At 38.9% G+C, this 12,369-nt stretch overlaps 1 protein-coding gene across 1 annotated transcript in view; it reads right to left on the bottom strand.

The window, feature by feature from the left end:
• LOC127949421 (integrin alpha-L) overlaps positions 1-12,369 on the bottom strand; it is a 50,379-nt gene that overhangs the window by 21,928 nt on the left and 16,082 nt on the right. Inside the window, exons 4-12 of the mRNA XM_052546664.1 lie at positions 10,154-10,221; positions 9,971-10,085; positions 9,635-9,765; positions 9,365-9,507; positions 8,986-9,136; positions 8,754-8,889; positions 8,574-8,647; positions 5,898-6,027; positions 5,679-5,821 (exon numbers count right to left, since the gene is read on the bottom strand). Of these exons, the coding sequence (XP_052402624.1) occupies positions 5,679-5,821; positions 5,898-6,027; positions 8,574-8,647; positions 8,754-8,889; positions 8,986-9,136; positions 9,365-9,507; positions 9,635-9,765; positions 9,971-10,085; positions 10,154-10,221 (1,091 nt within the window). The remainder of the gene's footprint in view (positions 1-5,678; positions 5,822-5,897; positions 6,028-8,573; positions 8,648-8,753; positions 8,890-8,985; positions 9,137-9,364; positions 9,508-9,634; positions 9,766-9,970; positions 10,086-10,153; positions 10,222-12,369) is intronic.

The raw sequence follows: 12,369 nt of genomic DNA, 5'->3' as shown, positions 1-12,369 counted from the left end.
TTCAAATATTCCATCAGCGTTTAATAGTAATGACTTGAATTGATGCAGTCACACTATGAATATGAATTTATTCACTGATAAAATAGATAACATTAGAAATACAATAGATGTAGTGTCTAATACTTCAGTTTCATCCATCGCACCCAAAGATAAACTGCAGTCTTTTACAACTATAGGACAGGAAGAGCTAAATAAACTTATCACTGCATCTAAACCAACAACATGTTTATTAGATCCTGTACCCACTAAATTACTGAAAGAGCTGTTACCTGTAGCCGAAGAACAGCTTCTCAATATTATTAACTCGTCGTTATATTTAGGTCACATCCCAAAACCATTCAAGCTGGCGGTTATCAAGCCTCTTATTAAGAAACCACAACTAGATCCTAGTGTACTGGCAAATTATAGACCTATTTCAAATCTCCTTTTATGTCTAAAATTTTTGAAAAAGTTGTGTCTGCTCAATTGAGCACCTTCCTGCATAAAAATGATCTGCTTGAAGATTTTCAGTCAGGTTTCAGGCCCCACCATAGCACAGAAACTGCACTTGTTAAAATTACAAATGACCTGCTTCTTGCATCAGATCAAGGCTGCATCTCATTGCTAGTTTTACTTGATTTTAGTGCTGCGTTCGACACCATAGATCATAACATACTCATAGATCAATTGCAAAAATATACATGTATTCAAGGGCAGGCTCTAAGATGGTTTACATCCTACCTGTCCGATCGCTACCATTTTGTTTATTTAAATAAGGAGTCATCTCATTTATCATCAGTAAAATATGGAGTGCCACAAGGATCCATCTTAGTTCCCCTTCTATTTTCAATATACATGTTGCCCCTTGGTAATATTATTAGAAAATACGGGATTAGTTTCCACTGTTATGCTGATAATACTCAATTATATGTGACCCGTCACGGAAACCAGTGACACAAGTCGGCAGCACAACTTTCAAGCAAAATGAGAAAGAAGCGTTTTATTTCAAAATTGGTGATTTTCGTTTTTTGCAGAATCTGTTAGTTGATATCAAAAAGAAGCCTCTCCGTGTTTGATATAGCAATATTGGTATATTTAAAAGCGTACATTTTGAGGTTGAAATCAGGTAGTTTGTCGGAGATTCTAGCACGCAGTAGGGGCGTTTCATTGTCTGTCTGTATTTCCATACTTGATAAGCCGACTTTTGTTTCTTTTGTTATTGCCCCCGCCCTCCGAGGGAAACGTGGCTACTTAGTATGCAGCGCTCTGGCCGGCTCTAGCGAACAAGCGCTCACTGATTCTGAAGACGATCTGAGCGAAGATGAAAGCGCCATAATAAGACTGTATAATATCCCTAATCTACAACTGAGCGAAGATGACGACGAGGAAGAATGTATTGGACTGGCGTCAGACGAGTTGGACCGTAAGATATCAGAGGCTATATCGATAGTAACATTTGATGGGGATAAAGACAAAAAAAAAAATCTGTAACATTTAGAGGCAAACAGACGCACAGTGCAAACTTCGGAGATTTACATCCACAAAGAAGACCCCAACAAAGAGAAAGTGTGCCCGAACGACTTTTCATTGAAGGCATCGATATCTGCAAGAATACTTTCTGTTTCTTATGGGGTGAGTTTCTATAAACATCAAAGTTTGTCGTTTTGTGTTCTTTCTAAGAACACACATTATCTCATGTTTAGTCCATGTTTATACCTTCCCATATCTACCTATTGTTATTAGCTAGCTCATCGGTTATCACAGAATCCTGTTAAAAAAGTCCTAATGCTACACAATGAAATCAATTCAAGTTTTATGTAGAAAACCAGCAAATAACAAATAAAATTAGCATCAATATGTACTTTTTGTTTACATAAACATTAAAATAATAACATTAAAAATGATGGCCACATTTGAAAGATTAAAGATTTTTTATAAAAAGATAAAACTCACATATTTCAGCCTCTAAATCATTTTTTATAAAAGTCAAAAAACATAAATTACTGACATTTACAATGCACATTCTCCTTTATTATTAATAGTATGCGGTCCGATTTTTCCCGTTGTGTCTGTCGTTGCTATGAAGGGGGGTTTTGAGCTTTTTTGAGTGCCTACCTTCAAATGGCCACAACTTCTCCAAATATTATCAGATTTCCATGTGTTACACATCGTTGGAAAGCTTGGAAACTACACTTCTAGAATCTGTGAATAACTTAAAATGCCCCAGAACCGACTTGTGTCCCTACTTTCCGTGATTGGTCACATATATATCATCGAGACCAGATGAAACTTATAATTTATCTAAGATAAGTGTGTTAAAAATGTAAAAGATTGGATAACCAATAATTTTCTCCTATTAAATTCAGATAAAACAGAAATATTAATTATTGTACTAAAAAAAAAACAGTACACAGAATCTAGTAGACTACAGCTTGCAACTAGACGGATATACTGTTACTTCCTCTACAGTCAGAAATCTGGGTGTTATATTAGACAGCAACTTGTCTTTTGAAAATCATATTTCACATGTTACAAAAACTGCATTCTTCCATCTTAGAAACATTGCCAAGCTACGAAACATGTTATCTGTTTCTGATGCAGAAAAGCTAGTTCATGCATGCATGACCTCTAGACTGGACTATTGTAATGCACTTCTAGGTGGTTGTTCTGCTTCGTCAATAAACAAGCTACAGGTCGTCCAAAATACAGCAGCTAGAGTCCTTACGAGGTCAAGAAAATATGATCATATTACCCCAATTTTACAGTCTCTGCACTGATTACCTATTAAGTTCCCTATCAGTTACAAATTATCATTACTTACCTATAAGGCCCTAAATGGTTTAGCTCCTGTGTACCTAACTAGCCTTCTACCACGCTACAATCCATCACGCACCCTAAGGTCACAAAACACTGGACTTTTGGTCGTTCCTAGGATAGCAAAGTCCACTAAAGGAGGTAGAGCTTTCTCACATTTGGCTCCCAAACTCTGGAATAGCCTTCCTGATAATGTTCGGGGTTCAGACACACTCTCTCTGTTTAAATCTAGATTAAAATCTCTTTCTCCAAGCATTCAAATAATGCATCTCATAAATTTTGACTGAAGTTGCATCTGATCAAATGCACATTCTTATTCTTTATCTTGGGTTTAACTAATTAATTTTACTTTGTTGGATCAGCAGCTATGCTAATGATGTCTCTATGTGTTTCTCTGTTTCTGCTGGATCTTCATCCCGTGGTCACTAGGATTTACACAAGCTCCAGTCTGGATCCAGAACACCTGAGAAGAGATGATGCTGACCCTCAGAGGACCCCAGATGATACTAACCCTGAATCAACAACAGAACTAACAAATATTGTTACAGGTGTGACTGCATCATATAATAATTATTAATTAATAATATTAATAATGTTCATCGCCTGGTTGATTACGTCTTGTATAAATTTTTCTTAAAAATCCTATCATACGTACACAAACTGACATTCACCACCTATAAGCTATTACTAAATATTGTAGAAACTTAATTCTCTGTTCTCTAATTCTCTAACGTTGCTTTGTAATGATTTGTATTGTAAAAAGCGCTATACTGTACAAATAAACTTGAATTTAATTGAATTGCATTTGTTTCTGAACTGGTTTGGTGACATGACAGTGATGTGGTCTGAGGCACCAAAGTTGGGGAGGGAAGGCCTTTGTAAGCTCCTCTCTGGGTGGTGTAAACAAAGACCAGAATGTTGTTACCTGTGTTGGAAAGTCAGTGTGATGGTGTATTTTTCCTTCCTCTCACACCGCTTATGTTGACTCCTCTGTGGGCGAGATGCAGCAGTGGGGGTCGGTGATGGTGAAGGCCTCCGGAGCAGACTCTTCCGTGTGCGTGTAATTTAACTCTAAAAATGTGGTTTTGCTGACATCGAGCAGAAACTCATGACGGAATCTGAACTTAAAGACAGGTAGACGCGATGAAGTCGTACAAAAACACTGCGACTCACAAGACCAAAAAACATGAACTTCCGTTTTTTTCACTACCAGAGGTTATTCTCCACCACATAGACTCTCACACTACACAGACTGTTTCACTCACCCTGGACTCCATTTCCCATAATCCTCTGCCTGTACACATCATCAATTGCAATCCCCTGTCTTTCATCAGATCTCATCATCAGTTCACAGCTGTCTCACATTAGAAGGACTTTAAAAGTAGCACACACACACTGTCTGACTTTGCTGGTGACTGAATGCTTATCCTCCCATTGTCTTGCCTTCCATGTTTCCTGGTTTCTGTGTTATTGTGTTTTGATTTTGGACTTGCCCTTGTATTCCCACTTTGTCCTCACGACTCCTCTAATGTTACAGTGAAAGTGTTATTCGTATTTATAACTTACGTTTTAAATAATTTATAATTTACAGTAAAAAAAAATGTTTTTTTAATTATTATAAGAATTAAAAAGAGCAACATAAAAATAGCAACTGAAAAATAAATAATATGCAATCTGTAATTACATAAGCACATACTCCATAATCAAGCTTGTATTATATTTAATTATTGGATGTTTAATAGCTTAAACCTGCCTCCCAAATGAAGAGGGTCATCAGAGAGAGAGACGGAGGAGAAGAGAGGCATGCAAAATTGTGAAAAAACTGAAGAAATGTAGGGGAAAATGTGATTTCAGTTTCTTTAGGTTTGTTTAAAACTGAGTATATTTGTTATTGAACTTCTAATATACAGTTATCTCACAGTATGTATTAACATTGAGTCCCTCTGAGTTAAACTGAGTACTCAGACTTGAGTGACAGGAGCCCCCATCTGTGGGTTGTTCCTCCTAAAAATATTATTAAAAACCATGTTGTGCATTGTAAATAATTTTTATTATTTATACTTTTAATACTTATGTAAGTAGTAAAACAACACAAATGGGGCAAAAATGCATTTTAAGTTTAGAAAGATTTCACTCTCCCCCTCCCTTGCCACAGCGCTTTGGTCCACATGCCTGCTTTGCTCTTTTACATCACCTACACACACACACACAAGTGGTTTGTATGGGTGTGAGCCCAAACAAACCATGTTTCGAGGGGTCCCTCGCGTTTCGGGGGATAAAATACACATATTGGGGTTGCTTCAACCTGCTGTGAGGCCATGAAAAACAGCCTGTGGCAGCAGTGAAAAAAAAAGCCCAATCCAAAGGAAAAAACTGCGGACTTCGTAAAACATTTTGAGGGATAGTAATTTCTACAACGTACTCTAGCGCTGTCACGTTGCAATCACAACATCTTGACATTGTCTGATTTGGCATGGTCTCCCGCTGCACTAATATTAGTACGGCTTTCCTCTGTGTATACATATCCTTACCATAACCTTACCATATCCTTACCTATCCTTACATATCCTAAGTACAATTTTACCTTATTTAAGTGTACCCTTCAAAAATTGCTTTTGAAAAATGTTTGTTTATCTTACTTCTTCTAAACTGTTGTATACATGAACACATTACTCCAATTCTCAACTAAAGTTAACTACAGTTAGCTTGGTGTTTGTTGTAAATGTGCTATACAGATGAATGAACTTGAACTTGATAAGTGGTTGTTAGGCTGTTCCTAGTTTTTGCAAGGGTATTTCTGAGTGGTTGCTTCTCAGTGGACTGTATGTTTTGCTGATCTCACCGGTGGAGAGAGATGATGTTGTGTCTGAGGGGTTTTCACTGACTTGTTCTCCGTTGATGTTGCTCATCACTGTCCATGTGCTTTCATTCTTGGTGAAGAGGGTCACCAGACCCCTGTGTTCGGCCCGTGGTGCTCCAGAGAACAGAAGAGAGACGCCGCGTCTCATTCCCAGCACAGTAGAGTAACCTGAACACCATCAGCATCATTAAAACACACACACACTCTTTACATCACACAAGAATAAACAAAAACCCCAACATACCCATGTACGAGTCTTTATTTACAGCCGGATCAATGATCTCTGTCTGTCTGAATTCAGATCCTGATCCTGTCACTTCATACAGAGCTCCACACCAGTCATTCACTCCGACCGAACCCACGATCACAGAGTCCTGAAACAAACACTGCAGTCTCAGCACTGACATATTACACACAATAACGGAGAGCAGAGAAAACAACTCATCTGATCTGATTGTCTGTGTGCGCAGGTTTATATCTGTCCATCTGTTCTCACAGGACAAACACAGCTACAGTGAGAGATAGTCACTGGATCTCATAACGCTAGCAAGGTTAGTGGCATCTAATCTTTGAAAGATGCTTATAGTTTGAACTGTGATGCTTAACAGCAAATAAACTAATCAGTTTCTCTTGACTGGCTTTACTTCAGGGCCCCAATTAAATATCAAATAGTGACATTACATTGATTACCCTATTATAAGTATATAAGTACAAGAAATTGCGTTGAGCACAAATCTTGAGTGCATCTCAGTCAGCTCCCTAGAGCACCGACGGGCAGTCTGACATTTCCAGGACTCTCCCAGTGTCAAAACTGATCCAACTGATCCTACAGTCAATTACTACAGTTCCCACAATCCACTGCAAAAAACAGGGAGCTTTGCCACTTACTATGTTCTCTTTTGACAGATGGCAATATTTTGAGATGTGAATAATGGAGATGTTGTTAAAATGTCACCATCATTAATTATGTGACCAATGAGCTGCCACCCGGTTAAGGCATGTAAGTCGGTTGGTTCTGCCTCTTGCAGTGTGTCATGGTTTTGGACTACTGAGGTAGGTGTTTGTAGCTGCTTAGTTTTGCTGTCTGGTTGGAGTGTTATTTAGTGATTTGTGTGATCTCTACTTTAGTGTGGTGTAAGGCTGCTATGAAATACTGTCTGCGGTGTGCTGTTTGCTCTCAGTTAAGTTAATGATGTACGGGAAGCTGAGGGGAAGTTTGGATTTAGTTTAATGTGAGTTTAGTGTTTCAGTGTGGTGTGCCTTCATAGCTCCCAGTAATTGTTGCTCCGCAGAATAACATAGCACAGGTCGCTTTATTCTTTTAAAGAAGAGTCTATGAAGAGGTTGTCATGATCCTTGGATCTGTTGTCATGAGCATTGCACCATCGTATTATTAGCGGGTATGTACACTGCTCTAACAGCCAAATAACGTTGCATGTTTTATTGCAGTTGTAATTGTGTGTTTTGGAATAGGTTGAGTGGGAGCAGTAACACCGCTTGTTTCCTATTCTGCTTTGGTTTAGCCACGCTGCTGCTTTTGGAGTTTAATTATGTCCACATGTAGCATCTTAGTGGGCTTGATGTTTGTTTGTTTGTTATTTGCCTTGTGAACTTTAAAAATGTGACTTCTTTTTGCTTTTTCTAATGTGATGTTTCTTTTGCTTGTAGGAGCAGAGTGCTTCCAGAAGCAGCCTGGGTTTTGACAGCACTATGGACATTATTGCACTTGGGGTGGCCATTTAGTTTGCATGTCACTATTGCTGTGTTCCTATTTGCAGTGAATTTTGTGGGTGTGATTCTGATTGGTTAGTGTTTGTTTGTTTTTTTGACCTATGATATTGGTATGTGCTAGCTATGGATTTGAAATTTAATGTTGACCAATTCTTTTCAGCTTTAAGTTGTTTGTATGGAGATTCACGCCTCTTGCTCTTCATGTGGAACATATTTGCTTGTCCTTATTTGGGTTATTTTCCCTGGTATTTCAGGGTGGCGTAGTCACTACAACACTGGTGCGCTTGCTACAGATGGGACGGGAAAGACTTTAGTGTGTCAAGACTCCTATGTCAGTCTGTATCTTACACAAAGCATCTTATGACTTCAGAAGATATATTGCAGGAGCATTCATGTCCTATATTGGAGCTTGGCCACTGGTCACTGAGGAGTGCTTTCACTGAACAGAAAAGAGCCGCATAGAAATTCTGAATATTACATTTACATTTAGTCCTTTAGCAGATGCTTTTATCCAAAGCGACAAACGAGGACAGTGCACATAACAAAGGCTTTTAAATAATATAATAAATAAAAAGAAAACAGATAGAATAGAAAAGAAAAAGAATAGAGAAAGCTAGTGTTAGAGGTCTTTTTTTATAATTTAATAATAAATGAAAAGGAAATAGAATACAAAAAAATCTGAAAGGTAGTTAGATTTTTTTTTTTTTTTAAAGAATCAGAATTGTAATAGTGAGTGTTAAAGTTCGAGGGTCAAATAAAGATGGAAGAGATGTGTTTTAAGCCGATTCTTGAAGATGGCTAAGGACTCAGCAGCTCGGATTGAGTTGGGGAGGTCATTCCACCAGAAGGGAACATTTAATTTAAAAGTCTGTGAAAGTGACTTTGTGCTTCTTTGGGATGAACAATCAAGCGACTTTCACTTGCAGAACACAAGCTTCTAGAGGCACATAAGTCTGAAGTAATGAATTTAGGTAAATGGGTGCAGAGCCAGTGGTAGTTTTGTAGGCAAACATCAATGCCTTGAATTTTATACTAGCAGCTATTGGAAGCCAGTGCAAATCGATAAACAGAGGTGTGACGTGTATTCGTTTTGGCTCATTAAAAATTAATCTTGCTGCTGCATATAAATATTAAAATATTAAAACAACAGGTTTGGAATATACTTTATGAACAACCATTTATCTCTCACCTGCTGGTAGACGACACTGAATCCACTCTGTGATAACTCTTTCTGTCTGTCTCTGCCTTGAGCATCCTTTGACCCTGAAACACAGAAGGAAAACTCTTACAATCATCTGTGGATTCTTCATTAGCTACTTCTGTTTAAAACTTCTATTTAGGGTCCATTTTCTGTACATCTACATTTTACCTGTAATATTGTAGATCTTTTTTTGCAGGTTGTCAAGAAGTCCTTCGAGTCCACTGTAGTCTTTAATGTAGAAGGTGTTGCTCTGTTTTGGTTCTGATGCCAGCTGAGTGAGTCCAGTTAAATCAATGTTTCCAACCTGAAAAACAGTGTGTAGTGTGTCATTTCTGTGTGACTAGTGAACATATCTGAACATACAGAATAAATGACATGCTTGAGCTTTAGAGAAACGCACCCCGATGATGTAACGGAGGATATTCTGCTCATCACATTTCTTGAGGACATTATCATCATCATTATCACTGGGGTCTCCATCTGTGATGATCACCAGAGCTTTCTGAGCGTTGGGATCGGCTCCAGACGACACTCTATTCAGCAGATTCTTTCTGATGACATAATAAATCATAAATCATAACATATGAACAGATTTCAGCCTCAGTGTCAAGAAAGGTTTTTTTACTTCTAATTTAAAGAATGACAAAAGTCAACTTCAGCAACAGTGTTTAACAGTCCAGAAACTACAGCATGAACCATGATTTATTTTCATCTTAAGAATCAAGACTATCAAAGTGTAATTCAGTGAATGCTCATAATCATATGAAGGTTTCACTCACAGAACGAAGTTGATTGCTTTATATGTGTTTGTGAGAGATTTCATGTGTATTTCCTTCATGAGTTTCTCTTCAGCGGAGCCAGTCTGATAATTGTTGAAGTCAAACACAGTTCGTACATCTCCTGAAAACTGGACAGCAGCAAACTGACAACAAACAACAACATTATCATCATTAGACGTCGTGTTCACACCTCATTACACACGTTTATAATAATGACATTCACTTGCTGATTCTGCTGGTTATTGAACAGATTTTGATGGATTGTTTTACCTTTATGGATGAGTTTGAAAGTTTTTTCATAACATCTTTAATGAATTTTTTGTTCATTTCAAACTCGTGTGCTTTCATGCTGCTGGATCCATCAAAGAGAAACACCAGATTGACTTCTCTCTTGGTGCATTCTGCAGAAACACCACAACATACACAAACTCTGCTGTTACTTCTAATATAACAAGTATAACATAATATCATCTATTTCATCTTTAATTTAGTTAACAACTAATATATCTCCAAATGAAGTGAAATAGAGCAACACAGGGTTTACAGTGTTAGAGTCTGAGATGGTTAAACTGTATGAAGTCTTGGTTTGTGTGAGACTCATCAGACCTTGGTAAGCAGCGGTGAAGTTAGAGACGGTCTGTAAGCTGCTGTTGAACTGATAGCAAACACCGTTCAGATACGAGTTTCCATCACACTCATGAGGAACATACGGACTGCAGCTCTGAGGAAGAGACACACATCATTAACATCTCATGAAGGAGGTCTGACTGTCAGAGACTCTGAACTTACAGTGAGAGCATCAGAAGACACCGCAGCAGACATGCCGAAGAAGAGGATGCTCTCTGAACCTGTCGCACCTGAGAGAGAGAGAGAGAGAGAGAGAGAGAGAGGGAGAGACAGAGAGAGAGAGACAGAGAGAGAGAGAGAGACAGAGAGAGGGACGAGAAAACACGAGAAAAGACCAGCTCAATCATTTAGACAAACCCATAGAATTACCTGAACTGACAGAGAAGATGAAATCCCTCAAAAATAAGAAATCAAGTGGCTTAGATGGAATTTCTAATGAAATGCTGAAACACAGCAGCCCCAAACTGAGACTTGCTATCCTAACATTATTCAATCTCTTATTAAAATCTGGACACTTTCCTGAGATCTGGAAAGAGAACGTGATAACCCCAATTTTTAAACAAGGTGAGAAGTATGACCCAAATAATTATAGAGGCATCACAGTGAGCAGTAACCTCGGAAAACTATTCTGCTCCATCATCAATGACAGATTAATTCAGTTCATCCAAGAACACAAGATTTTAAACAATTGTCAAATTGGATTTATGCCAAAACAGAGAACTTCAAATCATATTTACACACTCCACACACTCATAGACAAATATGTTCATCAAACAAAACAAGGAAAAATATTTGGCTGCTTCATTGATTTTAAAAAAGCCTTTGATTCAGTATGGCACAATGGACTTTTTCTAAAACTGATTCAAAGCGGAATAGGAGGAAAGACATATGACATCATAAAGGACATATACAACGGGAACAAATGCTGTGTCAAGATCAACGACAGACGGACTGATTATTTCAGTCAGAACAGAGGAGTGCGTCAAGGCTGTAGCCTCAGCCCGACTCTGTTTAATATCTATATTAATGAACTGGCATCAGCACTTGAGAAGTCCCCTTGTCCTGGTCTGACCCTCGAGGGCAGAGAAATCAAATGTCTCCTGTACGCTGACGATCTTCTGCTCTTGTCTCCTCATGAAGAGGGGCTACACCAAAGCCTCTCGCTATTAGAAGATTACAGTAGAGACTGGGCCTTACCAATCAACATGGAGAAATCCAAAATTATCATCTTTCAGAAAAAGCCTCGCCTTACTGACAAAAAATATAGTTTTGCAATCGGGGGAACACTTCTTAATCATGTGACGTGTTATAATTATTTGGGTCTCACTATCTCAGCTTCTGGTCAATTTGACCTGGCAATAAAACATCTGACTGATAAGGCACGCAGGGCTTATTACACTATTAGAAAATCTTTGTTCAAATTCAACCCACCTATTAAATTATGGCTAAAAATCTTCGACAGCATCATCAAACCAATTCTTCTATACGGTTGTGAGATCTGGGGCCCCAAATTTAAATTAAATTACACATCTTGGGATAAAAGAGCCACTGAAATGTTCCACCTGGAGTTCTGCAAGAACATCCTGGGACTTGACAGAAACGCCCCTAGTCTCGGCTGCAGGGCAGAACTGGGCAGATTCCCTCTTCTAGCAGAAATCCAGAAGAGAACAGCCAAGTTCTGGTTCCATCTATCAGACACACGGACAGATGATTACCATCACTGCGCTCTTATGTACAGGACAGGACACCCAGAGAGTGACCCCATGCACCATTTAGTGGGAAAACACCAACTCCGCTCAACCATTCAATTAAGACACGCAAAAGTTAAAGAAATTGGAAAACTAACCCAGGAAGAATACATCCATGATTGGCAGATCAAAGTAGAACAAATTAATAAATTAAAATACTTCTATAGATTAAAGACTAGCTATCAATTGGCACCTTACTTGATCAAAATTAAGGACTATAGTAAGAGAAAGCTCCTGACGAAGTATCGTCTGAGTGATCACCGTCTGTGTGTGGAGACGGGCCGACACAAACACAGCTGGAGAGAGAGAGAGAGTGTGTGTGTGTGTGTGTGTGTGTGTGTGTGTGTGGAGACGGGCCGACACAAACACAGCTGGAGAGAGAGAGTGTGTGTGTGTGTGTGTGGAGACGGGCCGACACAAACACAGCTGGAGAGAGAGAGAGTGTGTGTGTGTGTGTGTGTGTGGAGACGGGCCGACACAAACACAGCTGGAGAGAGAGAGTGTGTGTGTGTGTGGAGACGGGCCGACACAAACACAGCTGGAGAGAGAGAGAGAGTGTGTGTGTGTGTGTGTGTGTGTGTGTGGAGACGGGCCGACACAAACACAGCTGGAGAGAGAGAGAGAGTGTGT

This window comes from Carassius gibelio, chromosome B1 (assembly GCF_023724105.1).
Source record: "Carassius gibelio isolate Cgi1373 ecotype wild population from Czech Republic chromosome B1, carGib1.2-hapl.c, whole genome shotgun sequence".
NCBI classification, from domain to species: Eukaryota; Metazoa; Chordata; class Actinopteri; order Cypriniformes; family Cyprinidae; genus Carassius; species Carassius gibelio.
Note: the sequence above shows the minus strand (reverse complement) of the source record. Positions and strands in the feature narration are given on the sequence as shown.